General features: G+C 36.0%; 1 protein-coding gene across 2 annotated transcripts in view; it reads right to left on the reverse strand.

Annotated features, from left to right (window-relative positions):
- LOC131679368 (myelin transcription factor 1-like) overlaps window positions 1–27,587 on the reverse strand; it is a 68,649-nt gene that overhangs the window by 15,377 nt on the left and 25,685 nt on the right. Inside the window, exons 3-9 of one of the 2 annotated variants that reach the window (XM_058960089.1) lie at window positions 9,560–9,632; window positions 9,337–9,377; window positions 9,071–9,259; window positions 3,012–4,065; window positions 2,738–2,952; window positions 2,020–2,251; window positions 1,767–1,934 (exon numbers count right to left, since the gene is read on the reverse strand). In XM_058960089.1, coding sequence (XP_058816072.1) covers window positions 1,767–1,934; window positions 2,020–2,251; window positions 2,738–2,952; window positions 3,012–4,065; window positions 9,071–9,259; window positions 9,337–9,377; window positions 9,560–9,632 — 1,972 coding nt within the window. Of the gene's footprint in view, window positions 1–1,766; window positions 1,953–2,019; window positions 2,252–2,737; window positions 2,953–3,011; window positions 4,066–9,070; window positions 9,260–9,336; window positions 9,378–9,559; window positions 9,633–27,587 lie in introns of both variants that reach the window. The other variant, XM_058960083.1, reaches the window with a different exon arrangement.

Consider the following 27,587-nt stretch of genomic DNA (forward strand, 5'->3'; position numbering starts at 1 on the left):
GCCATCTTGGATTTCAAAACGGTTCCAATTGTCCATTTTCAGCATCTACTTGTCAAGCCCGTTACAAAAATACCCATATTGTTAGGGTTATCGAGAATATTGCCCAACCGGAAGTAGCCATCTTGATTTTCAAAACGGTTCCAATTGTCCATTTTCAGCATCTACTTGCCAAGCCCGTTCCAAAAATACCCACATTGTCAGGGTTATCGAGAATATTGCTCAACAAACGAATATTAATAAGAATGTGAAGCAAACTTTTTTTACGAACTAAATCCCAAATAACGAACACTTTTTTTACGAACTAATTCAATTTACGAACCCCCAGTTTGGTTCGTAAATGGAGGTTTCAGTGTATTCATTTTAGTGATTATACTCATTTCATTTCTTTCGTTTATTTTCCCATTTTTTTCATTTATTTTACTAATTGCAATAATTTTAGTCATAGTATTGATGTTAAGGATTTCGAACATATTTGTAATTCAATTTATTTTAAAGATGTCATTTTTTTCACTTATCCTATTAATTTACTTTTATTGATCACTGTCATATTTTATTAACATTAGGCAAAAATTCCATGCATTTTATTTATTTTATTTACGTACATTTTTATTGCCATTGTTTAATTCCTTTCATTCATTATTTATATTTTATGCATATCGTACATTTTTCGCAATGTTCATTTCATTTATTAATTCATTCATTTTGTTCGTTGTATTCAATTATTATCCATTTCGTTATTTATTTACATTTTTGAATTTATTTAATTTATGTGATTTTTTAAATTTATTTTATACATTCTAAAACGATTATTTTTTATTTATGTATTTTGTTAACTTCACTTTTTTTAATTACAAATTTAATTCCATTAATTTTCTTCCTTTTGTTAATTTCATTCATTTTATTGTTTTGCGTAATTTATTCATATAACCGTTAAGGTTTTATTCGTGCATGACTCGAAGCTGTGCTCACACCATTTCTAGTTGCGTTTCTACGTCGTAGCATTAGAAACTAAGCTAGCGCCGGTTTGACGCTAGCTCCAAAAACGAAGCTACTATTCTCAAGAAAAGGTTCACCCGAACCAGACTTGGCTCGGCTACTAAAGCCCATCAAACAAATTGTCATCTGAAGCTGACGAAATCGAGTTCGTAAGTTGTAAAAATCGAGGGTAAACAAAATCGGGGGCAGAAAAAGTTGTGGACAGATAAAATCGGGTCTTCACTGTACATCTAAATGAAAAACAAGCCATTATACTGCAAATTGTCCTTGCAGGTGGTTACGAGATATTAATAAGTTCCACTCTCCTTATCCAGCATAGTTTCAATCAGGTGTTGATCCCAAATTATCAAATCAATATACGCTATTTATATAGCGTCTGCAATGTGATCATTTGCAAATATTCACTACTTCATTCACTATGATTTCATGAAAACGATCGGTGGTCTATATCTTATGATTTAGAAATTGAAAATGAAATACTGATCATCAAAAATTCAAAATTTCGTCATCCTAAACCAGAAGACAAAATCAAAAAACCAAAATCCAAGATCGCAAAACATAAAAAAGAGATGACAAAAAACATTAAACTGAACAATAGAATAAAGTCCAAAGCTTGGTAATCAAATAGTAGACAAATTGAAAATCAAAATAAGCAGACAGACATTAATTGAGAAACGTAAATACATAAAACCGGAAAGTGGTATCACGAAGAAGCATGACAAAAACAAAAACTACAGGAACAAACCATCCCTTGCCAATCTCCAAATTACCTCAACGGCTCCGCCTCCGAACCATCTCTCGGCTTGTTCTTCGGCTTCGTTGCCCGTGGGCACCCAGACAGACTCCGATGGGACGAGTAATTACCGGTAGCATGTCCCGATCCGTCACACCCGGCGGTGGGACACTTGAGCTCCTGCGAATTAACGTGCTGGAACGCTCTGCCAAAACCCGTCAGCCTATAAGCGTAACTATCAATCCTTAGGAACTCAAAAGCCGGTTAACATCCGGTGGTACCACACTCACCCATCGCTCAGCAAACGATCCTGCGACGGAATATGGCTCGGTGGAGGCATCGAATAGTGTCCGGCACCATAAGCTCCACCGGACGAGTACAGATGGTGGCTTGGTGGTGGTGCTCCGTACGGACTGCAACTTTGATATGGCCCCGGTGGACCGTACCCTGGGTAACCGGGATTAGCCGCATACTCCATGGTTGCCATTCCATAGCCGGTCGCTGGATGGGGACTTGGATAACCTGACACACACAAAAGCGAAACGGAGCATAATTAGAAATCTTTCAATTTGAACAAGTTCCGAAAACGATGCACACGAAGGGCAACAGAGAAAATTCCTAGGATTTTTGTCCCCGAAACAGGTTGGCGACATAAAAGGCTTCGCAAACACTTACTGATTATTAGCCGAGCAATGGAGAGTAAAATTCTTTTGTCGACCCATTCTGTCTCTTGCGGGGGGAAGGAATATTTTAAAAACGAGCAAAATATGCATTCTTTTTCATCTTGACCAGCTCGTTTGGGAAGCATTAGAATAATCAGGGATGGGAACGGGCTTCCACCTGGTTTGTAATAATCACCCTTTGATGGACATTCTCTCTATACAAGTTATGATTTTTCGCTTTGATGCCTTTTGATGTCCCCCGAGGCAATCATTTTAATGTTTCGACTCACGCCGGCATCCTGTCCATAGGTATCTACATGGGTAAAACTGAGTTGGAACTGCTTACCACTATGATCTCGATATCCATCGGAAATGTAGTGGGAGGAAGCACTGTCCGGTGTGGAGTCCCGGCTGTAAGCCATATTGACGGGGGGAGGTGCCATAAAACTGAAACCCAGTCCTGGTCTGGTTGGCCCACTAAAGTCCATCGGTTCGTTTTGGGGTGATTTCGGTACCGGAGAACCGGTAGATGTTCGTTGATTACTTTGAGGACTGGCGGTGCTGAAAAAAATAAAACTTATTAGTTCAAACATTCTCAATGAGTTTAAATGCCCGCAAACCTGTTTGGTAATCGATTTACACTCAAATCAAGCGTCTGTCGTTGCGGACTAGCTATTTTCGATGCGATCACAGTTCTTTCATCAAAGGATCGAGCAGTTTGCCGAGTGCCGGTGGACGAAACGTTACCGTTGGATAAATCCATAACCGGCGCACGTTCCCTGCTGGCCGGTGATCTATTGCCCTGGAAAGTATCTTTCGTATCCGGAATGGTTTTGACACTCAAATTGATTGCTGAAAACCTCGAACCCACTCCCGGGGTTTGAGGTTGCTGCACTGTCATCGTTGAAGTGGCTACCGTACCAGTAGTGCTGCTGTTGTTGTTGGTGTTGTTGTTGTTGTTGCTGCTGCTGTTGCTGCTGGTATGGTACAGTGGCCTTGGACAAATCGGTCCAGCCGGACTGTTGTTCTCGTCCGGTTCCAGTTTGAGCGCTGGAGTAGCCGTAGTAGGCTCCACCGCAAGGCCAACCGTCGTCGATGTTTGACCTTGCGCCTGTTGAAACCCCACCGCTGGTGGTGAACTGTAGTCTTGCATTAACGGTGCTTCAACCGCTGTGTACGCTGGGGGTCCGTACCTTGGATCGTACCGTTCGAAAGCACCCGCATCTCCGTACGGTCGACTGGGATAACTTCCGAAGTCATATCCTACGGCTGAGCTGCTCATATGAGTGTTCGTATACTGTTGGTGTTGCTGGTGACTGTAGCGGTAGTCCGCCTGGCGATCATAACCCATGCTACTGTCCAACATGGTGGATCGATTGCCGCCGCTCGGTACCTCACTGTTGTCTGGGTCAAGTTTCTCGGTTTTGATTACCAGTTTAGGTTCTTCTAAGTTTTCTGCTTTTTTGTCAGTCGACGGTGAAGCAAGGGTTGGTTCGTTAGTTCGTTTTTCCAGTTGATTTGAAGTAGTTTTCAAATTTTGTGGTTCGTCGGTTGAATTATTGTCTTCTGGTGAATACGTTTCCAGGCGACGATCCGGGGGCGATAAACTGCGACTGTGCTGGGTTTGACCGATGAGTGTTGATCTATATTCGTTTAACTGTTGGTAGTTTAGTACTGAGAAAGAAAAGGTTTGCAACATTGTATTCATTTTACCAAATTGATAGTTCCTTGCTGTTCTTGAATCGAATGTGAAATTGTTTGCCGTTTCAATGTTCAGTTTCCAAAACCACTAGTTCTATTGTCAACATGAATCATAAAATAAGGAATTTTATTGTACCGGGTTGCCGGACAATTTTAATGAATAGATTCCAATCATTTTGGACAGCTAATCCTGATGCATCAATGGACTCGATAAAATATTCGCGTGCCTTTTTGTGAATGCGGAGAAAAGCACCTATATAGTGTAAATCTGGGGCAATATGAGGCAATATATCAGCTTTATTTTCGGCTTATGCCATAAGTTTCTTGGATATTTAGCGCAATAATTGATTTAAATTCATGTATAAAGAAATTCAAACATCTAGAAAACGAAGAATCCAGGAATTTTCGAAAACCAGTTAGTAATAAATACAAAAATAGTGAATAAATTTTGAAGCGCATATTTAGTATGACAATGATACAAATAATAAAGACAAATAAAATTGTTGAGACCAACAATGCCGATCAAAATAGTAAAGTTAGTAACTATAGCGCCAGTAATAAAAATGGAAGTAAACTGAGACTAGTAAATATAGATAACAGAGTAAAAAGTATGAAAAACAAAAAATTGGTAAGTTAGTAAAAATACTAAAAATGATAAAAATAGTAAAAATGGTAAAAAATAGTAACAATAGTAAAATTGCAAAACAATAGTAATGTAAGTAAAAATAGTAAAAACAATATACGCAGTAAAAATTTAAAAATTATATATTAACAAAAGCGGTGAAATAGTAAACTGTTAAAAATGGAAAATAAAAGTACAAATAGTAAAAATAGTTAGAAAAAGAAAAAAACAGCTTGTGTAATCAAACGGTAAAAATAATAGATAATAAATAGTATTCTTGAACTTTGTTCTTTTTTCATTTCCTGTTTTATTCCTATTCTCCTTTTTTTGCTCAATCCGTTGTTTTCTTCTTTCGTTTCCCTTTTTTCTATTTTCTTTCTTCTTATTTTTTCAGTTTTTCTTTCTTTTACTATTTTGTTTACCTATTTTTCCTGGTTTTCGTTTCTTCATTTCCTCATTTCTCCCATTCTGCCTTTTCCCTTTTTCTTTTTCAGCTATTTTTTTCTTTTTTTTCATTTCTGGCTGTATTCAGTTTTTCCGTTTTTCTGTTTCCTTTGTTAAGGCTTTACTTTACTAATTTATTCTATTTTACTTTTTGCATTGTTTTGTTTCTTCTTTCCGTTTCATATTTTATTTTTCTCTTTCTTCCTTAACTTCTTTATTTATTTTCCCTGGTATGTTCCTTTTTTCATTTTATTCCTTTAGGATTCCTTTTCTAACTGTCTTTTTTCTTATTTCCGTTTCTATTTCTTTTCCTTTTTTCGGTCCAATCTTTTTATTTTTTCTTTCTTAGGGGTTTACAAAAAGTTCCTTTCTTTATCATTTTTCTTCTTTGGTTTGGTTTTTTTCTCTCGTTTTCTTTCCGTGTCATCGTTCCTCTTTTTTTCTCTTCCTTTTATCCTTCATTTTTAAGTTCGGTTTTTCAAATTTTTGATTTTGATTCTTTATTCTTTATTATTTTTGATCTTTTTTCTCTATTTATTTTTTCCTTGTTTCTTATTGTCCGTTTCTTCTTGATTTTGAGTTTCTCCTTACCCCGTTGTTAATTTTTATATCTCTGTTTCAATTCTTTGATTTCATTTCTTTTTTACTTTTTTTCATTCATTCGTTTTCTGTTTTTATTTTTTTCCTTCAATATCTTTTATCTTTATTCTTTCAACCAATTTTTGCGTTTTTGTTTGCTCTTATTTATTTTTTTGTTTTTCCTGATTTCTCGTTTCCTTTCCTTTTTACCTTTCTTCTTTAACGATTTTTCCATTTCTACTCCTGCTTCGATTTTCCATTTTCCTTTTTTTGCTTCGCTCCTTTTTCATTTTTTTACATTTTTTCCTTCATACCTTTTTCTCTTCTTTCTCCTATTTTCTTTTCAACTTTCTTTTTACCCATTTTTCTTTGTGCTTCTTTCTGTTTCTCCCCTTTCACTTCTTTCTTTCTTCTGTTCCCTTCGTTCTTTTCTTTTTTTCAAAACTTTTTTTTTTCGTCTGCTGTTTTCCTTTTTTTCTCTTTTTTTTCTTTTTTCTCTTTTGTTCATTTTTTCTCCTTATATTATTTCCTTTCTCCCTTTTTCATTTTTTACCTTTATCTTCGATACATTCTTACTTTGAATTTCCTGTATTCCTCTGTCCTCTTTTACTTTTCTTCTATTTCTCTCTGTCTATCTTTGCATTTTTGCACCTTTTTCCCTTTTCCGCTTTTTTCCTTTTGATTTGGTTTTTTATCGATCTTTTCTCTTACTTCTTTCTTTCCTATTCTTCATCTTTTTGGCTTCTTTCCATTTGATGTGCCTATTCTTCCCTTTTTCAGTTTATTCCAAATTTTCTGTTCCCTTTTTGCTTTTCAGTTTTCACTTCCCACCTATTTTCGTTTTTCATCTCCTTTTTCCCTTTTCCGCGTGGACCTTTTTTCCTTAATAATTTCATAATTTTTCTTCTTCTCTCTTCCGTCTTCCTTCCTTTCCTTTTTTTCATATTTTTCCTTTTTTGTGCTCCATCCTCGTTCTTCCTTTTTGAGATTTCGTTATCTATTTTTTCTGGTCCTTTTTTGTCTTTTTTCTGTTATTTTGCGTTTTTATTTAGATCCTTCTTCCTTTTCTTTTTTCCGCTTTTAATTTTGCACATTTTCCAAATTTTCCTTTTCATTTGTTCCTCTTCCTATTTTTTTTCTTTTTCTCTCCTTTTCCTTCTTTAGCACTTCTTTCCGTTTTCACCTTTTATCTTTTTGCCTTCTTCTACTTATTGCTTTTTCCACTTTACTTTCTTGTTCTGTTTTTTATTTTACTTATTTTCCTTTACTTCTACTTCCTTTTTTTTTCTTTTTTTTCCGTTTTTGCTTCTTCACTGTACCTTTTTTTATTCTTCCTTTTTGTAGTTTTGTTTTTGTTTTTTCTCTTTTTTCCTATTCTAATTTCGCTCGTTATTTTGCATTTTGTTCCCTTTTTTCTTATCCATCTTTTCACCTTTTCTGCACGTTTTGAATTACTTTTTTCTTTCTCTATTGATTTCTGTTACGTTGCTTTTTATGTCTTCCTTTTTTCGTTTTCTCATTTTGTATTTTTTCCTTTTCTGTCTCCTTTTTTTTCTCTTTTCCGTTTTCTTTTCTTATCTTGTACGTTTCTTCATGTTCTTTGTTATTCATTTTTATGCTTTTCTTGACATCTATTTTTTTCTTGCCTTGTTTTCTTTGATTTTTTTTCTTTTTGTTTTTCTTTACAATATTAGTCTTTTCCTCTTTTCTTTTTGTTTGTTTCCTTTTTTCTTGCGTTTTTTTTTGTTATTTCATATTTCCATTTCCAATTTTTTATTGTTCTCCTTTGCCTAGTTCTTTCTTTTTCCCATTTTTTCTTGTCCTTTTTCTTTCATCCTTTCCACCTATCCATTTATCTTATTCTCTTTGTTCCTTGCTGCCTTACACTCTTATTTTTTTTCACTTGTTTTTTTTTCTTGTGTATCTTTTTCTCCTTTTTCTGTTTCTTGTGACTTGTTTACTGTTGATATTGGTGCTTTTTATAAATTTTTCTTTTACATTTTGCCTCTTTTTCCTTCTTTCCCTCCTTTACTTACTTTTATTCTTCTTTTAGTTTTGTCGTTTTATTTTTTTATGTGCTTCTTCACTTTTTTGCTATTCTTCCCATTTTCCTTTTTGCTTCTTTTATTTTTTTTTCTTTGTCATTTTTGGTTTTATCTTTCCGCTTATTTGCCTTTCTCTTTTCCCCTCTTATATTTTTTGCTTTGCACTGATTTCCTTTTATTATTCCACTTTTTTCGTCATCTTCCTATTTTTCTCTATTATTATTTATTATTTTTCACCTTTTCTCTTTTTTGTTTTAATTTATATTTTTATTTTTTCACCTTACTCTCATGTTCTGTTTTTCAATTATCATTTTTTCTTTATTCCTATTTCTCTTTTTCCTCATTATCCGTTTTTCTTTACCCTCTTTTCCAATTTCTTTTTTTCTTTTTACTTTGTTCCTTTTCCTTCTTTTCTATTGTTTTCTTCAAGATTTTCTTCTATTTTTTCGTTTCTTATTTCTTATTTCCCTACAAATCTTATTTTACTTGTTTCTTTTTTCTCTTTTTCGTTTTTACTTTTTCTGGATGCTTTTCCTTCTTTTTTTAATCTCAATTCTTCTCTTTTTCCAATTTTTTGTCTTCCTTTTTTTCCTGTTCACATTTTGCCCTTTTTTCCTTTCTTTGTCTTCCTTTTTTGTCTTAGTCCGTTTTTTTGACCCCTTGTAATTTTTTCTGGTTTTTCTTTTTATTGCTTTTTCTCTTTGTCTGTTTTTCTGTTTTCTCTTGTTTGCTTCTTTCCTTATATCCTGTTTTCCTTTTATGTTCTTTTCCTTTTTCATTTGATCCTTTATTTTCCTTGTCTGCTTTTTGTTCTTTTTTCTTTTACTCTTTTTGTTTTTCTTTTTTTATATTTTCCTTTATGCCTTTTTTACTTTTTTCCTATTTTTCTTTGTTTGACTTATTTTTCTTTTCTTCTGCTTTTCCTTTTTTGATTGTCTTTGCTTTTCTTTTCGACTTTTTTTCTTTTTATGTCCTTATTTTGTCAACTTTTTTTTCCTTATTCCTTAGTTTCATCTCAAAAGGTTTACTTGTTTCCATACAAGATTTTGATACCATGAACTCGACGATTCAATGAAAAATTATTCATCTTCAGGGACTTGGATATAGGGATAGGGATAGGGAATTCTATATTCAGGTGATCGGACAAATCCCAAAGTTCCAATACTTGCAACTCTAGGAAATGTTGCTGGCCGTCCCTATGACAATTCAACATGACTCCTGACTTTTACCAACATCGTATCACCTTCAAACTTTAAACTCCTTGTACGGTTCTGTGCGAAAGCCCTACCTGCTGAGTGCAGCTTCTGCCGAAATAACAATCCATTCTGATACTTGATTTCACGGGCAGCTGCCTTACTGGCGGCTGCTTTCGGGCAGCCGGATAAACTGCGATGCGAGTTGCGACCGGCACTAACGTGACCCCGACCGTTACACCCGGGCGTTGGGCATTTAAGGATGGTTTCGTGAAGAGCGAGTACTATGGTTGTGTTGGAAGAAAGAAAAATCAATCTGTCAATCACTTATCTCAATAGTGATAACACGGGGGTAACTTACATTCAGAGGAAACTTTGTCTCTTCTTGGGCATCCAGATAAACTGTATAATAAAGAGCAAAATATAGCTTCTAAATAGTAGTGCAAACATTATTCAAAATTATAATGGTACTTTTCCATTCGGTAGCAATCATATTTGTGTAACAGATGGAAAAGCATGTATCATTTTTCGAATGGAACGGTTATTGAAATCTATTAATTGTTATTTCAACAATATAAAGTTACCTTCTATGATGAGAGTAAAGACCTGTGACGTGACCTAAGCCTACGCAACCTGGAGTAGGACACTTGCTGGATTCTGCGAAAAAGTAAAAAAAAAGTGGTGTACCTTATCCGTACCAACAAAGAAAGAAAAATGTAATGAATTAACAGTAAGCTACATTCATTTCCATCAGGAATTTGAAACTGACAGTTATGCTCATTTTTTAATGATATAGACAGAAGTTCAGCTTTTCTACCACCAATAATCTAGATTTGATAATCGACTTATCTCCATACCCATATTGAAAGCATTTGAATTGTATATTTTAGCGGTACCTATAAGAATTCGTATGTGACCTTACTCATACCACTGGAAATTCAAATAATTATCTGGAATTCAATCTACGAGAAGATCAAACCAAGCGGCTAAATATGAACAATATTTTGTCAATCCCCATAGATAATCCCTTACCTATAATATACACCTTCCAAACCTTGCTTTAAATTTACAGTTTTCCACCAACTGCAGAAAAACATATCATTGTTGAACAAATCATCCATACGTGACGGCTAGCAATTTGCCAAACATAAAATCGGTACAATCCGTTCGAAATGATATGCACAAATGCTACCGCCTCGTAGTCAGAGACAAGTGCCGAGGATCTAGGAATCAACTAATTAAAACCATGCGTTGTATCACGTGCCAGTGCAAACAACACACTTCTGCTGGCGATGGCGATGGCGACGACGAAAACGACAAACGTGGATGTTGTTTGCATTTGGTAGGTACGATTCGGTGGCACTAGTAGGTTCTAGTAGGAAAAGTTTCACCAATTCTCCACACCTACACAGTGCCCGCTCGGTACGATGATGTTCGGTATTGAAGTGGGCTTTCGGTGGTAGTTTTGGCGAGTAGGTACCAATGGATCGTCCTCGTTAAATTGTACCTATTTCTACGGTTATCATACCATTCCAGCTCTGGAATGGTGGAATGCAAAATTTTCGTAATTAATTAACAACAGGTTGAGAGATTGCTGGAGCGTTTGGATGCATCGGAATATACCGGCGAAATTATGCTCAGCAATTTTTATTATTTGAGTGGAACGCTCGAAGCAGTCCATATTACAATGCTTACGCATGGTTGATTTTTTTTCTCGTTTTTTATAGTTGTATAATCAAAAATGTCGCCGTCCGTGCATACTCATCAGATTTATAGAACAGCAGGAAAAATAATTCTTTAAATATTAAATAGTTATATGTACGACGTCCTACAAAGCAGTAAAATATAAATAAACATCTACTTGCTAATTGTGTTCTTTGTGAGAGGATATAGCTTGTGAAACGGTACTAATTTGCCATTATGTATTCTTTTCATTTGAATATTATTCTTAAAAAAACACAATTTTGTGGGAAATTAGACAGATTCACTTATTTTGATAGTTATAAGCAAACTCATATGGTTTGTGTACAACATGAGCCATAATATTGCACACTAAGGTTGAAGGGTTGATTCAAATTTTGGATATGTATGCAAGAGGAACAAGGCGACTTTTCACACTGTTGATTTTTGGCTTAGGGATGCAGCCATCACTGCAATGACAGGTACTAATGTCTTAAACCGGACTAAACTTATGCCTAAAATCAAGGATAATACTATGTGGCGGTATCAACTAATTCGGAACATGCCGCTATGAATATACTTCTCAAGTGACCTAGTATAATAGTTCCTATATTCATAGTTCGACGGAGACAACAACCGAGAAACTGGCAGCTCTTTTTTCATTAATAAAACACTGGTATCTCATTCAAATGTTCAAGTTTTAGCCAAATATTTTCAATGTGAACGCCACGCAGTGGCTGCAGGCCGGACAAAACTTCAGAAAGTTATGTTTTAAACGCTAATATTTTTTAAAGAAAAAGGAAACGCAAAGTCAATCCGGCACTAGCTTAGCCCGTTAACTAAGTTAGTGTCGGATTCGTATGCAACGAAGTCGAAACGCAATTTCCATAATTTAGTAATAGATGTTGTGCTCTTCACGCGCAAAGATGCTTTTAAACAATTTTCTCGTCAAGGGTCAATTTGGGCATAAAAATCGACTTCTTTTTTATTCGCTTAATTGTTAGTATTGAACCTCTAGAATAGTCTCCCGCATCTCGGTGGCCACGCTGAACTTCTTTGTTTTAATCAGTCATGCATTCCTCGCGCGTATTTACTATAACACACGCATATTCCAATCTATCGGCAACAATTTTCGAAAAACTGACAATGATAAAAATACAGTATAAACAATACACTCTAAATAGTTTCTACCCAAATCTCAAAAAAATACCCAATGGGTCATTTTCTACAGCGTTTTCTTTGTGATGCAATTTGATGTAGGACACCCTTTAATAGCGTTTTCCTTGAAGCAGCGTTTTTCAAATTGGCGAACACGATAACTCAAAAAATAATTAACGAATTGACTTGATTTTTTATGAGAAAGCACAATATGTGTAGCAGGGTTGTTAACGTTGAATTCAACTTTACCGCCGATAACGATGAATTCAGCGCCATTATCGGCGTTGAATTTGGAGTTGATTTCATCGCCATCGTCAACGCACTGCGTTGAATTCAACTTTAGCGTTATCGTAAATTTTCGCGTTGATTTCTGTTTTCGTCCTTTTTTCTTCAGATATATTATATAGTGTATTTACAAGAAATTTAATATTATATTCCGTAGTGCTTATAGAAAAAGGTATAATTTAATTATATTTGAAATATAAATTCTGAGGTTAGTTTCTGAAGCATTTGACGAATTTCGAGCAAAGTCGTATACAGAGTTGGCAGCACCCTCTCAGATTTTAATGAAACCTCTGTACATGAACACTTTATCATGAAAAGCCTCTTTGCATATTTAGTTTTTCCAAAACTGATCTAGACTGTTTTTTGGAATGAGTCAAACTTATTTTACCAAATTTTGTTCCAGGATAGGTAATTATGTTCCCTACCTTCCGTTAAAAATTGAAGTTGGGCACTTTGAAGGAAAAAAAGTTTTTTGAGAAAAACTTTTCCTTGTCCAAACTGATTTTTTGCAGTGTATTTTTATCGAAAACTAAACCAATGAAAGTCATAATCATCTCAGCATCCAATAAAACTCAGTTTGGGAGAAGATATTGTCTAATTTAGCAGTTAAGTATATACTAAGAAGTAATAATGGAATATTTGTTAATGACATGAATTCTTTTCAATGGGATTCTCGATTAATAAAAATATATATTTTTATTACTCAAGTGTCCCATTGAAAAGAGTTCATGTAATTTCACAAATATTTCATTATTACTGTATTTGTTGTACTGTTCAGTGGATATGCAGCAGAAATTTAATTTTGTGATATTTTTATCCGTTTGTTCCACTGCCCAGTTATATAACTCTCGGGAAGTTGTTATGGTATTTCTATAGTCGCGAGCAAGACTGGCTCCTTTTGACATTCGCTTGAGAGTGCCACCAATAGCATCACAGGGTCCTCTTCCATGGAATATTACAAAAAATGACATTCGGCGCTTAATTCACAATTTGACTGGAATCTACACAAGCTTGCGAAGTTTTTCTAATATTTGTATTGTACTGCTGCTCCATCAGACAAAACATAAATTTTAGAAAAGTTTGTCAATCGTTTCATAAAATTTATCACCTTTGAGATGAACAACTGAACTGCAGTCTTCCAGTCTTCCAATCTTCCAGTCTTCCAGCCTTAATTCAAGTTTGTTATGAATTTATACCAAATTCGTTACTGATGCCTTTTGCATGTATCAGGCAACTAGCAGTTGAGAAATTGGATTCTGAGCTGATTATGACTTTCATTGGTTTAGTTTTAGATAAAAATACACTGCAATAAATTAGTTTGGACAAGAAAAACTTTTTTTCAAATGCCTTTTTATCTTCAAAGCGCTCAGCTTGAATTTTTGACGTAAGGAACATAATTACCTATCTTGGAACAAAATTTCATCCAAATCAAAGATGGTTTTTTTAAATCGACTTTAAATTTTTAAAATCGATTTTTTTTCAGTGTAGGAGTCAATGAAGATTTTTTTCAACATTTTTATTCAAAAATTTGGCTAATTTTGTGAAAATCATTCCTACAACATTTTTTGTAGAATTTGTCACTTTTCGAAAACAGCCATTTGAAGAAAAATGGTAAAAACATTTGTTTGATCCACTCCAAAAGACAGTCTAGATCATTTTTGGACAAACGAAGTATGCAAAGTAGCTTTTTGTGACAAAGTTCTCATGTACAGAAAGATTCATTCAAATCTGAGGGGGTGCCTCCAACATTTGTTCGAGATGGCGCGAAATTCGTCAATTTTTAAATTTCTCTAACTCTGGTTTTACTTGACTATACTATGAGCTTGTAGTAACAACTTTTTGGAGTGTATGTATTGCATGTTTTATAGAATACTAGCTAATACCCATCGCACGTTGCTGCGACTTTCAACGAAATAGGAGAAAAACAATTTGTTCCGAAGCGCCATCTGGCGGGCAGATAATCTCCAACCAAGAGCACACAAACACGCTCCATAACAAATGCCTACTATGCATAAATTTTTACGGCAATCGATTAAGCCGTTTGGGAGTTCATAAATCATATAATGCAAACATTTATATAGATATAGATAGATAGAAGGATTATGTCCTAGAAAAAGTGTACTATTTTTAATCGTCCGTTACTCGCGCTAGTGCACTGAGTGCACAACGTTCTGAAATTTGTTAGCGTTAGTGAAATCCTCTTAGAGCAACAGCGCCTGCCCGTGCAGCGAGCCTTTTTCGCGACTTCCGGAGGATTAAAAGAGAAATCAACGCAAAATTTCCGATAACGCTAACGTTACATTCATCGATGTGCGTTGACGATGAACGATGAAATCAACGTAAAAATCAACGCCATTGAATTTAACGGAAAAAATATCGATTCAACGATATCGCGTTAAAACGATAACGTTGAATCCATCGGGTTAACAACCCTGATGTGTAGCCTGTCGATGAACCACAGGAAACTGAATAAATTTTAATATTGTGAAGAAAAATGGGCGAATTTGATAGCACAATATGAGATTTTTCTGTTTTCATGAAGCCATTTTCCGAAACATGAACTTTTTCTATTTATTTTGGTATGTCGAGTACCTACAAGTCTATGCTTCACAAATATTATTGAATTTACTGTGTCAGAGAATTTTATCCAGAGTTATCGTGTTCGTTGCGGCGCTCCTCGACGTGGAACTGGTTGGACGTCTACTCTTGGAACAATGCACAACGAATGTATAAATTGATCTTAATATTACACAAAACATCCATTTTCGCCTTGCCTTCAAAGCTGTAATACAAAATTACTTTCGGTTTGAGCACTTTAATGGAGACAAAATAGTTTTTACCAAAATTGTTCTCCACTAAATAAAAGATAGCATAGTGGGAAGTGGGGTAATTTGGACCGCTGGCCAATTCGTACCCCCAGCTGTTTCTTAGCTATGGTAATATTATGAAAAGCATATATATCATTTTCATGGCTGTCATGTAGCTCTGTCCTGTCTCACAAAATATTGCGATTCTCAGTTTTGGTGTGCGTGCACTAGGAATGTTGCTTCGGAGCGCTATTTTTTGAAAAATGTGTAAGCCGAGAAACAAGATTATTGTTGGTAACAACAATTAATTAAATCAAGTGCGTTATCGTGATTTTAGATCTGTCGGAAAATACATTTTATTTATACTCTGTTTTAGGCGCGACTATCAACTGTTACTTAGGCCAAAATAGGAATTCATTTCTATTGCAAGAAATCAGAAACAAATGGGTGGTTAGGGTTGGGGTAATTCAGACCTTTCACGTACTCTTTAGCGTAAAACCGGTAAAACGTCGGAAAAAGTCGCTCTAAAAAAATGTGCGCAATTGGTCAGGCTTTTAGGAAAAAATACTTATTTGTGATTCGGTTGACACGTTTCCTAGTTGACCTAGTTCCCCCTAATATTCAGCAATGTAGTATGTAATGCTGGAGTATCTAGGACATGCATTAATAGAAAAAAACTGCTTTGAAAAATCTTTTGAAAATTACTCGGAAATGGTGAAAAAAATCAGCTTATCCCAGTCAGAGCCATCAATATGGTGCACCAACCGAATACTTAAATGAGAAAAGTTTTAAACATAGATCCACTACAGATTTACCTTATTATTTACCATATTATTCGTGTTAAACTGTTTAGAGCGCACAAAGCATCTATTCATAGAGCCGTACAATACCGAGAAGAAAATATTTGTGAACTGCGCACGGTTAGTAGATGAATCATGTGTCGTTACCTACTACTACCAGAGGCAATTATTTTCTTTTCTGATGCTTGGAAAGTAGCACACTCAACGAAAAACCGGATTTTAAAAGATCCGACCGACGCCAGTTTGCGATTGGTTGCCGCTAATTTCATGCACCGAGCAGCAAATTTTGAACAAAAACACAATTCTGCTTTTAGTCGGTTTATATTAGTCAACCTTGTTGGATGGCCGAAGACTAGATTTCAACATTGGGAGAGAAGTTGATTATTAGGATTCAGTCGGCTCCATAAATTGCCTGTAATAATTAGTTTGTTGAGCTCCGTGGCAGTCACAAGGGCCAATTGGAACAAAAATCTCTCACCCAGAGAAGATTTTCTTTGGCAACCAAACCCCTAATCAGCGCTATCAAACCATTAACCAAGAATTAAACTTGAAAATCTTCTCTTTCACTAACTATTATTTTCAAATCCAATGGGTCGGTATAAGCATAAACACACGAGAAAAAAATGATTTTGAATCGTCTGACAGAAGCTCATTCTTGATTGGTTTACGCTAATTACATGCACCGAGTCGCAAATCTTGAACAGGTTTTGTTCGAAATTGCACCTCTTTTCGGGTGAAAAAGCATTTAATTATCAAGTGACTGAAAGGTGAAGTATATTTTTCAATATTAAGAGCCATAGTACTCAAGGAAGAGCAAGGAGTTGAAGGAAGAAAGTTTTGAAAAGCGTGGAATAGGCTCGATTTGAGCAAGCTTAAAGTTTTCCGGCGATTAAACCCTTTGTCTTCTGCCGCAGGAGTCAGAATGTTTTGGCATTTGGAATGCGAATGACGTGAGTCTGCTTTTGTACTTCATGCTGTCGGAACCAACAAAAAGTTAAGTCATGGAGAACTTCTACACTAAGCACTTTACGACGTTGAAACTCTTGAATGAGCTAGTTTTTGTCCCTCACCAATTGCCTGCCAGAGTGCTTTATTTGATCGAGTATTGTTGATTGCCTCAGCAGCTGTGTCATATGCTGATTTATATGGGGTCGACAGTTTGCACCCACGACTGCGACCGTTGATCCCCATCATGGGACATTCCATTTTTCCTTTTTTTATGATTACTTGCGTCAATTTCTTTTATCCTGACTCCTGCGGTAGAAGGCAAATGGTTTAGTCACAAAGAAACTCTAAGCTTGCTCATATGACCCTATTCCACGTTTTTCTAAACGTTCTTCCTTCAACTTCTTGCTCTTTCTTGAGTACTATGGCTCTTAATATTGAAAAATATACTTCACCTTCCTACTTCAATTCTGTTACTACAGCTAAAAATTGACTCAAGTAGTTGTTCAAAAAAAAAAGAAAAGCGCCACTGTAGAATTTAAAAAAACTTAGAAATTTTTATTGATCTTAAATGTGCTTTAGGATCTTGAAAATGATATACCAAAAAACTACAGGCGACAATAATTACTAAATATTCAAATTTTAATTCTACCGCAACGCCTCTTATTGAAAACTTCAACCGCGTTTTTCTCGAAACCACATTTTTTGAGTTGTTCGGAAACGTAACTCGAACTTTTAAATTTTTTTAATCAGCAATTTTGTGTCGATTTTTATTACATTTTCAGCGTTTTTTACTAAAAGGAGCGCCACTTTACTAAAAAAAACAAAATATCGAAAAATCCTACGTACGTCGTTTGTTATTGTTATAATAATTCGAAAAAAAATTAGTTTTAAACTCTAGCTTAAAAATTGCGGGAGATAGGACCATGGACCCTTTCCAAAAAGAGGCGTCAACGGGCCCTTGAGAAGAGGCCGCATTCTTGTGCCAAAATCAATTGAAAAAATATTATTTGTACTTCACAACAAGTACTATAAATCCCATTTAACAGGATCTCGATTCGCCTCGTGTAGGAAAATTCCTGAAATAAGCCTATTTTTTCGTGTTCTACACTGGTGTAACCCTTTAGTGATGGGAGGAAACTGGTTTCATTCGATGACAAGCCCATTTTATTTTTTTTATTTTTTAGTATTTTTTTTAGTTTTATTTTGGCTTCTTCGAACGTAAACTAAACCGAGTACAAAACCAGAGGTCGTAGGCAAGTTTCATTCATGTATATCATTCGTGCTGAATACACTACACATACGCTCGCTATGTCTCAATGCGGTAAAGGAGGAAAGATCGTCTACTGAGAAAGAGCAACTATGCCGAGCGTGTCGATACCGGAGCATCCGTCTAGTTGGCGACCATAAGGGAATATCTCGCCGCCGAAATATTGCAGCTGGTAGGAAACGCAGCTCGTGAAAACAAAACGACCAGGATTATCCCTCGTCAGCTGCAGCTGGCCACACGATAGGACAAAGAGTCGACCATTGTATTTGCTTGAAGAATTTTGATTTTTTTCGGCATGATGATCACTAGCTTGGCGTGGATTGCGCACTCTTTTGAATCCTCGAACAAACCGACCAGGTAGGCCTTGCTGGCTTTCTGGGCACCATTACGACTACGCTCTGGAAGCGTAGATCGATTTTGAAACCCTGCGCAATCTCACGAACCAGACGATGGAAGGGCAGCTTGCGGATTAGTGGCTCCGTTGATAGCGGCTAATTTCTCACAGGGCGACATTTCCTGATCGGTAGCGAAGGCACTTTTGCGGACGGCTATCGATGTTAACTGCGTTGCTGGGGAGCTTCCATCCGGTTTACTTGCGGACCGTCTTTTTGGTACGGGCCATGGCACGAAAAATTCTGTTTTGCTACTGTCGATGCCGATTGGTAGCACAACGACGGTCAAACGAATGATAAGAAAAATCAACCGACCGTTGTTTATTCGCATGAATACGCACTACTATCCCTCTCTTGTTCGTTTTCGTGTCTTGTACCTTTTCATTTCTTTTCTGCGGAGTGTAAACAGACGTGTTTTTTCAACTGGGCATTTTTCAACCGCTGCTCTAAGATTTTTGAAGACAAACATTACAATTGTAGCAGTGTGGCAAGTGGAATATACTCTGGACTTCCTGCTCACCAATATGGTTCCATGTGTGGACTACTGGGGACAACCCAAGTCTACCGATAAACCAGATGCTGCGAGTGACATTCCGCAAGAAACCTCGCTCACAGCAGCTATAGCAGCATTTCGAAAACGTCGTACCTTCTATATCATCAACCATCAACAAACGAATCCGAACCACATAAGCTCCGGTCAAATCCAGCAAATCTGTTAGCACCAGTAGCTCTTTTCTGAAGTTTCCTCGGACGAAGTATCTTATCACAGTACCAGAACCGATGAAAAAAGAGTGGCTGCCACACACCATGGAAGCTATATTGAAGATAGATTGTGTTGGACCCTGCATTATTGATGAGCTCGTTCCGATCTTTTTTTTTATTTCAGAGAGCGAATAAAGGCGCTATAACCTAGGCATATTAGCCAGGACAGGTCTAAATACCTCTGTCTCATCACAGGACCAAAGGAGTGACATTAACCTTTTTAGCTAAGCCACTCCCAACGATTTATCAAATCCCCTTTGAACTGAAACGGTTGGTACGGTTATCCACGTTTCTTTCTTATTCAAGGTTCAACTTTCACACAGTACGCCGATGACCGTAAGACATCTGGATACTCCAAGTCATGGACAGTGCCAGGTGCGGAGTTTGACTGGGGCGGTACATCCAAAACAACAACGGAGGTGTCCAAAGGTGAGCACAGTGTGGACAGAAACCACACGTTGAGCATAAGGATAAAAGTTGGCTTGATCTCGATGTTTAGTACATGTTGAGACAGGCCTCACGATCCTTATGGTTTAAAGAGTTTTTAACAAGAGGTGTCAGAAAAGTTCATCAAATGAATAATTTAATTGCCTTATAATTTTGAATCTTTTTCTACATTGTACGCTGCACAACTGGCCTGGCTGCTTTAATGGTTGTGTCGCATATCATATGTGCCACACACATTATTATTGAAAAGAAAAATTGTAGGCGAACGTTTGCAATTTTCCAGGATCCCTACATGTATTGGCTATGTATGTGTAGACTAGACTAGACTAGATATGCCCTTCCATTGCTTTCTTCAATAAGTACGAACGTGTTTACATTGTCGTAGAATCGTGCTGAAATTTTAATTGTTTGACATGTAAATAAATAATTAAATTAATAAATAAATAAATAAATAAATAAATAAATAAATAAATAAATAAATAAATAAATAAATAAATAAATAAATAAATAAATAAATAAATAAATAAATAAATAGATAATCAAATAAATAAATAAATACATAAATAAATATATATTGTTACATATAGAAAGTTGAGCTTAAATAGAAGAATTTCATTGTTCACTTAGGCTATGAATCATTTGGCGAAATTTGTAATTTTGGTTAAAATCTGACACTTTAAAAGTTATTTGCAAAACAACCCTGCTCTGTAGAATGGTTAAAATTGACACTGAAATAGTTGAATTTGACAGCTAGTTAGTTAAAATGTTTGCCCATTATGCAGAATAAAACGGTGGAAACATTTGGTGTACTTAATTGAGGTTGTCAATATTTTTCGATATAAAATGAAGGAATAAAGAGAGACGAAAAAGTATTGTGTCAACATTTATTTTGAATATTTTATAATGGGGATGATTACTAGAGATGGCTGGGTTTAAATTTTTTCGAACCCGACCCGAACCTGAGAGTTTGAAAATTGAAAGACCCTACCCGAGCCCAAAATTACAAAATTTGAAAAACTCGAACCCGATCCGAGCTAGAATATTTTAAAATTGAAAAACCCGAACCCGAGATTGGAAATTTTATAAAACCCGAACCCGAGAATTTCGAAATTTGAAAGCCCGAACCCGACCCGAACCAAAAAATTTTAAATTTGAGCAGTCCGGTCCGAAACTAACTTGTTATTATGGAGAATCAACCATAAATTCCAAAGATTTTTAATTTGAGGCACCCGAGCTGGATCCTAGGCTCATCTAAGAATGATAGAATTACTCGAATCTGAAGTAGGACCATACGTGTCCAGTTATATCTGTCCATGGCAAAACGAATTAATGAGGAGTTGAATTCGTATTTATATTTACGATTATTGAACGTCGAATTTGTAATGTTCTGATAAATTTATAAATCGTCGATATCTTAACTAGAAAGTACGATAAATCGGCGGCAAACTCATGGGGAAACAAAAAGTTTAATGATGACAGTTTCAAATAACCTTAAGCTTCGTACTTAAATATCTATTTTTTCTATCGAAACCCATTTCTGCAAGAGTAGTTTCGTATAATTTATTACATGCATTCAATTAAGCTATGGCAATTCGTATTAGACAGTTTACATGACGTCACCCGCGTTATTGGTTGGCACAGCCAAACATGTGTCGAAGGGTGTCAATCAAGATTCTCTGATGCGTTATTGAAGTCACATCATTAGCGTTAGAACGATCGACTATGATGAGCTCTATAATTTCTTTTATGCTTCAGACAGTACAACATGCTTTTGACATTTTTAATGGAGTTCTCGGAACCGCCTCAAACTTCTATGAATCCGCTAATGATTTAAACAGAACAGACAATATTTTTACGATCAATACCTTAAGATCGTAAAAAAATCATGAATTACCATGAAGGAATCCGGGTCATCCCGCGGACAATCTGACAGAAAGTGCTTGTTTCATATATGTACCGCTGATTTTACAATGGCGCTAGTATACCATCACTAGAGCACGGTAAATAAAATTTTTTGCGTTCTCAAAGTCTTATTGTATTGCCAAATTGCACACCATTTGAACAATTTTAGATCCCCTGCCCACTTCGCTTGAAGTTTTTGAAACCGTCGGGTTCAGGTCGGATCCGGGTTTCGGGTTTCGGGTTCAAAAATCCGAACCCGATTATCTCTAATGTTTACGTTTCGAGGCTATAATTGTCATACTAATTTTAAAATATCCACAAATGTCCGCACCTCTACCAACTCACCATTATCACAGCTGTCAATTCTAACTAACTATCCTAATGTCAACATTTGTAATGGGTGATCTCTTGGTTAAATTTTACTATTCGAGAGAAAATATCTTTCGAACTGTCAAATTTTAAATAAAAGTTTTAAAAAAATTGCCAAACGGCCTTAATGTCCCAATGAACCACAAAATTCAGAACAACCTTTCATCCATGCATAATTTGTATGTAACCCAAGGCCAATGAATATTTTTGGGAACATCCAAATTTACGTGTACATAAATCAAAACGAAGCTGATAATTTAAATAAAATGTATTAAAAACACACTTCAAGGCAAAAGCTTCCTTAATTTTTCAACCCACTCAAACAGAACCGGATTCCAAATTAGCTCATCTTCATATAGTTAAAACACACAAAATCCTAAACAAATATTTTTTCTGACAGAGTGAGCCCCTAGCATGGAAACGGCACCGGGGATCACCCACACCGGGCGTTGGGGAAACATTCCTGTTAACTTCCTATTTGATGGTCCTGTAAATGAATTTACCATCTGCAGTGGTCGTCATCCTTCCCAGCCCATGCTTTCCACCTACATATATGCCGTGAGCGTCGACGCCCATCAACAAGCAACTATTTTAACCTGACTCTGTGTGATTTCACCTTGCCTTTCCAATGAACTTCGAAGGGTGCGAAGTTCGCATCGGGTGTGTTCCGGAACTCCCAACACTATGTGAAGGGGCAGAGGATATAGAAAAATAAACCCCTACACCCAGCATTTCGCTGTTCGCTCTTCTTGACTAGATCCTTCACACAGAGCGGTGAAACGTCTGTCAGGGACGGAATGCGGGAACTGGACAAAGAATTATAATCTGGAGGCAGCCACATATCGTAACACATGTTTGGAGAACCTTTGGAACTTTTTTCCTCCCCATCCATTCGGAAGCATGGTAATTTTGTTACGGTGGCAGCGGCGCGGCAGTGTGACTCCTAACTAGCTGACGATCTCCCCCCGGCGGGCGTTTGATGATTAGATGCTGGCCAAGTGGGTAAATCTAGAGAGGGGGCCAGTGCAAACATATTCTAAACACGTCCTCCGGCAGAAGGCCACTTTGAGAGGGGGAATTTCGTGGGTGCCCTCTCGGATAACTATAAGGCGATGCAGATCGAAGTAGGAATTTGCACATTGTCTGCGCAAGTGTTGCCAGAATAGAGGCTACTCTTTGTATCGGCTGGATGTTGTTGGCTCGAATTAAAACTTGTCGAAAGTAAACAAAGTTCATTTCATATCGTCAACCTGGCGCCCAGGGGGTTAAATCGTTAGAATTCAACGGGGTACTGGAGCGTTGCCAGAAAATTTAGAAAGATTAAATTTTACTAAACTTCCCAGTTAAGCTCAGCCGGAATGCTGGCTGGTTCTAATTCGTATTCCGGCTCCGGTGACACAACCGATTCTAGTTAGAATTTTTAAGGGGTACCATTTCGATGCGGCTTAGCCGCATAACCGAGGCCTAGGAACCGAAGCGGCGCAAAGCCGCTGAGGATCCGCCGGGCGAGGTGACCACCGACCCGCCGTTTGAAGCAAGCGAACCTGTGATCCACTCGTTTGCCCGGCTTACTCAAACATAGAGGCTATCCCTAGTTTAAGTTCGACTGAGCGGTAGCGAAGTCGGACTGCACGCGCAAAAGCGATGTGGCGTAGCCACATTGGATGGTGGACACAAAATAAAATTGGCAATGCTAGCAAAATGTAAACACAAATGAACACTCCGGATGACCCTATCGTCAATTGACATTTCGACGAGTTTTGATTCGAGCCAATAGTATGGGCCCCTTTGTATCATTAAGCCAAGGGATGATTTTAGTCTTATCCAATGCACGAGAAAAACACATGACGAATTTTCTGATTGTTAAAAAATTATTTTTATATGATCATTAAATGAATAATTTTGTTTCATAGACTAATAGAACTCATCTATACAGGGTGTTTGGTTCATGGTTAAGAATCTCTCGGGGGGTGATAGACTGCCATATTTGGAGAAAAAATTTGTTCTACACATACCATCAAATCTCAACCGTTACAGAGTTATTGAACTTTTTGTGTAAAAAACTTATTTGTCTTAAAATACCTCTAACTTTAAAAGTATACTTTGTATTTTAAATGTTTTAGTTCCATTCGAAAGGTGGTAAAATTTTGTATTGAGTGATGCCCTCACATGTTTCAGTTAATGAGTTTAAGTAGCCTTTTCAAAGTAATTTATTGAAAATTAAACAATTTTAAACGATTTTTCGTTCATTTCTTGAAAATCCTAATAGTTAACCTCATCATTTAAATAATTCAGATTGTTAGTCTTGGTGAGCTGCTTAATTCGTTCTTTGACATGATACACTTACCTTTTCTTATTTTCATGATTTTGGGTTATTCAACTTGGATATTTTTCTCTCATTTTCACTAGTACCAGCTCTAATTGAAAAATTATGGTACTTATTGAACTTTTTTTTCTTTTTATTCGAAAGCCAGGAAAATTTTACAGTGAAAAAAGTGTTAATACCTTTCAGTTAAGTGAATTTAGTATTTTTTGAAAGAAAATTAGTTTAAAGTTAGTGCTATTATTAGCATTTTCGCTAATTTTCTTAAAACAGTAAATAATAAACATCACCATTATTATCATGGAAATAATGCATCTCAGCAAGTTCTACAGTTCTTTCTTTGACTCCATTCAATTATCTCTTTTGGTTTCGACGCAAAATCGTTTTTATCACATCGTTTCATATGCAAAAATAATGGTTTCGAACCCACTACATTTGTGGCGAACTCATGCTGTGTTAACTGTTAAATAGCAGCAAAATGAAAAGAGATATAGACAAAGTGTCTAATAAAAAGTTATAGAGAACATTAAGGGACATCAAATGAACAATAGTTACGATAAATTTTGTTGATTAATAATTAAAATAATTAAAAAACTCTCCAAAAAACACAAATTTTGAGTTATTTCGTTAGTAAAAAATCATTTAGTACACTTAACTAAAAGATATTTGTACATACACTGATAGGACATTTTCTCAGCTTTCCAATGAAATCTTGTAAATAACGATATAAAGCATATTTTTTAGATTAGAGTCTTTTAAGCACTTGCAAGTCGGTTACAGGAAAAGTATAGTAATGAAAATACAAAGAAATGAGAAGAGATAGAAATATGACGTCCAAGGACAAATCATGAATCGTCCTAAAACCCAACTTTTGGATAATAAATATTGCTATAATCATACTTCATTATTTCGAGAAAATTAGCAAAAACCTCCTCAAAAACACAAACTTTTAACTACTTTACAGTTAAAAGGTAATTAAAACTAATTACTTAAAAGATATGAGAGCACCATTCATTAGGAAATTTTCTCACCATTCGAATGGAACTGAAACATTTAAAATACAAAGTATACTTTCAAAATTATAGGTATTTTAAGACAAATGAGTTTTTTACACAAAAAGTTCAATAACTCTGTAACGGTTGAGATTTGATGGTATGTGTAGAACAATTTTTTTCTCCAAATATGGCAGTCTATCACCCCCCGAGAGATTCTTAACCATGAACAAAACACCCTGTATATATGTTCAACATTTAAAACTTCAGAATAATTTTTAATTGGTTTTCTAATAAAATGTAAACACGTGCTCGTTTGACACTATCGATCTTCCTTGACAATGAATTTAGCAACATGGGTTAGCATTTTTGGCAGTTATCCCAGCAAAAGGATAGAGATCAAGGTAGTTCAATAGAAGGTGTGGTCGTGATGCCTTAGTAAATATTTTATTGCGTACAAAAAAGTGAAAAAAAAGCTCGATTACGTATCTTTAACAGCTAGGCATCGGAAAAAGTCGAAAACAGCATATGGCTTAATGATCCAATTGAAACTCGGGAACACCTTCCACTCAGGAATTAGGAATCCGAATATATTGGCTTCCCCGGATATAGTCGGGGATTTGTGCCGGTCGGACTGTCTCAACTTGTACGCCTTCCACTCTGTTATCTTGACCAATGTTTTTGCTGAATTAACTGTCAATGACACTAACCCTTGTGGTGAAAACCATTATCATCTAAGATCGACACTGTCAAACTAAGCCCTGTTTACATTTACGTAGAAAACCAATGAAAAAAAATTGTGAGGCAAAGCAAGGCTCTATCGTGATATATATGTAGTAAAGGAAGAAATTTATTCTTCAGTTTTTGCCCCATTTGAATCCTTGATTCTTTGCTGTTCTGTGTGATAAGCTCAAAACAAAAGAATTTGGCTGTGCTGTTGAAAAAAGTTAGTATTTTAGATTGATGGCGCAAAAATCAAGTGTAGGATGTATCCGCTTGAGCGCTTGAGCCCAACTTACGTTCAACCAGAGAAGAGAAGTACCACTTCGAACAAAAAAAATCACGAAAGTTCTCACAAAAGCGAATCGGATTTGTTGCTGGTTTTCCTTGGTTTGCTTTGAGAGTGCATCCGTATGACGTTTCAACTAGTATAACTTTTGAAACTGGCTCGTATAAATCGTTGCAAGCGGCAAGGTCGAGCTTCGCTAAAGCGTACAGTAAATAACAGAAAATGTATTATTGTATTTCGTATCATAGATTTTACATTTCTGATTGATATTATGCTTATTGCTGTATGTAATTAGCGAACGCTCGTTTTCTAAAATGACATTATCTGTTATTTTTGTGGGGCGTCCGGAAAATCATCCAGTTTCAACAGAATGTTCTCTAATTACCTGGCCCGACGCAAATGCTTTTTATCAATTTTGCATATTGAAGCATTTACTAAGCAGCACATGATTGTAGAGCCCCCTTTCTAAGTAGTGAAACGTGATCTTCCGCATGGGTGGTGTCATAAATATTACTTGTGATAATTTAGCTGAAGAAATAAACTTTTTTTTTCTGAATTCCAATCCAATGCAGTGAAAGCTAATGTGAGTACTTAAGGTCACAAGAGCACTTGGCACATATTAGGGAATCCAATGGAAGATTTTGTCGCGATAATTCTAATTTGTAAAACAAATATTTTTAATTCTGCGAACAAAAAAAAAGTTCGATAAAACGTCAGCTGCGTCGGAAAAAAATGAAAACTGCATATGGCTTACTCTAGTAATAGTTGTGGATTTATGATAGTTTTATAGCCCCTGGTAAAACTTAGATTGCACTTGTAGCGTGCTATAAAACTTCAATTTTTACTTGTGTTAATGACGTATACGTATACAATCTCGCCATCATCGGTCTTAACAGCATTTGAGTTGTTTTCTCTAACAGTCTACTAATTTTTAAATTTATTTTAGAATTTTTTTTTAAATTGGCTGCTGAGTAACTGATTAGTATTTGCTTCTCGGTACGCAGATCTGAAAAGTGTGTAGCAGCGATGCCACAAGTACAGATTTATCTAGAAAGGTACAGATTTTTCGAGTATTACAGATTCTGTACGATACGGATACCATATTTTTGTAAAAAAGTACAGTTTGGTACAGATTTTTTTTAATGTGACATGTAAAATAATTTAACACCGCGATGCATACCAATAAACAGGTTGTAAATGTTGAGTTAGACCGCTGACAGCGTGATGGCGAGAAACAGAGCTGGAGCTAACACTGACATTAGGATGCGGAATTCGAGAAACTTGTTTGCAGAAAATCAAAGGATTGATGTCAAAATAGGTTTGTTGCCGTACCAGAAGAAACTGGAAGTACTTCTTCTCCTTTTCTACTTCTAGTAGCAAACCGAATAAAAAATTAGCAAGTTTTTTTGTTCCTGTTTGCTACGGAGCAACTAGAAGCAAGAAGCGTGTATTGAAACAAACCTAATTGAGT

This window comes from Topomyia yanbarensis, chromosome 1 (genome assembly GCF_030247195.1).
Source record: "Topomyia yanbarensis strain Yona2022 chromosome 1, ASM3024719v1, whole genome shotgun sequence".
NCBI classification, from domain to species: Eukaryota; Metazoa; Arthropoda; class Insecta; order Diptera; family Culicidae; genus Topomyia; species Topomyia yanbarensis.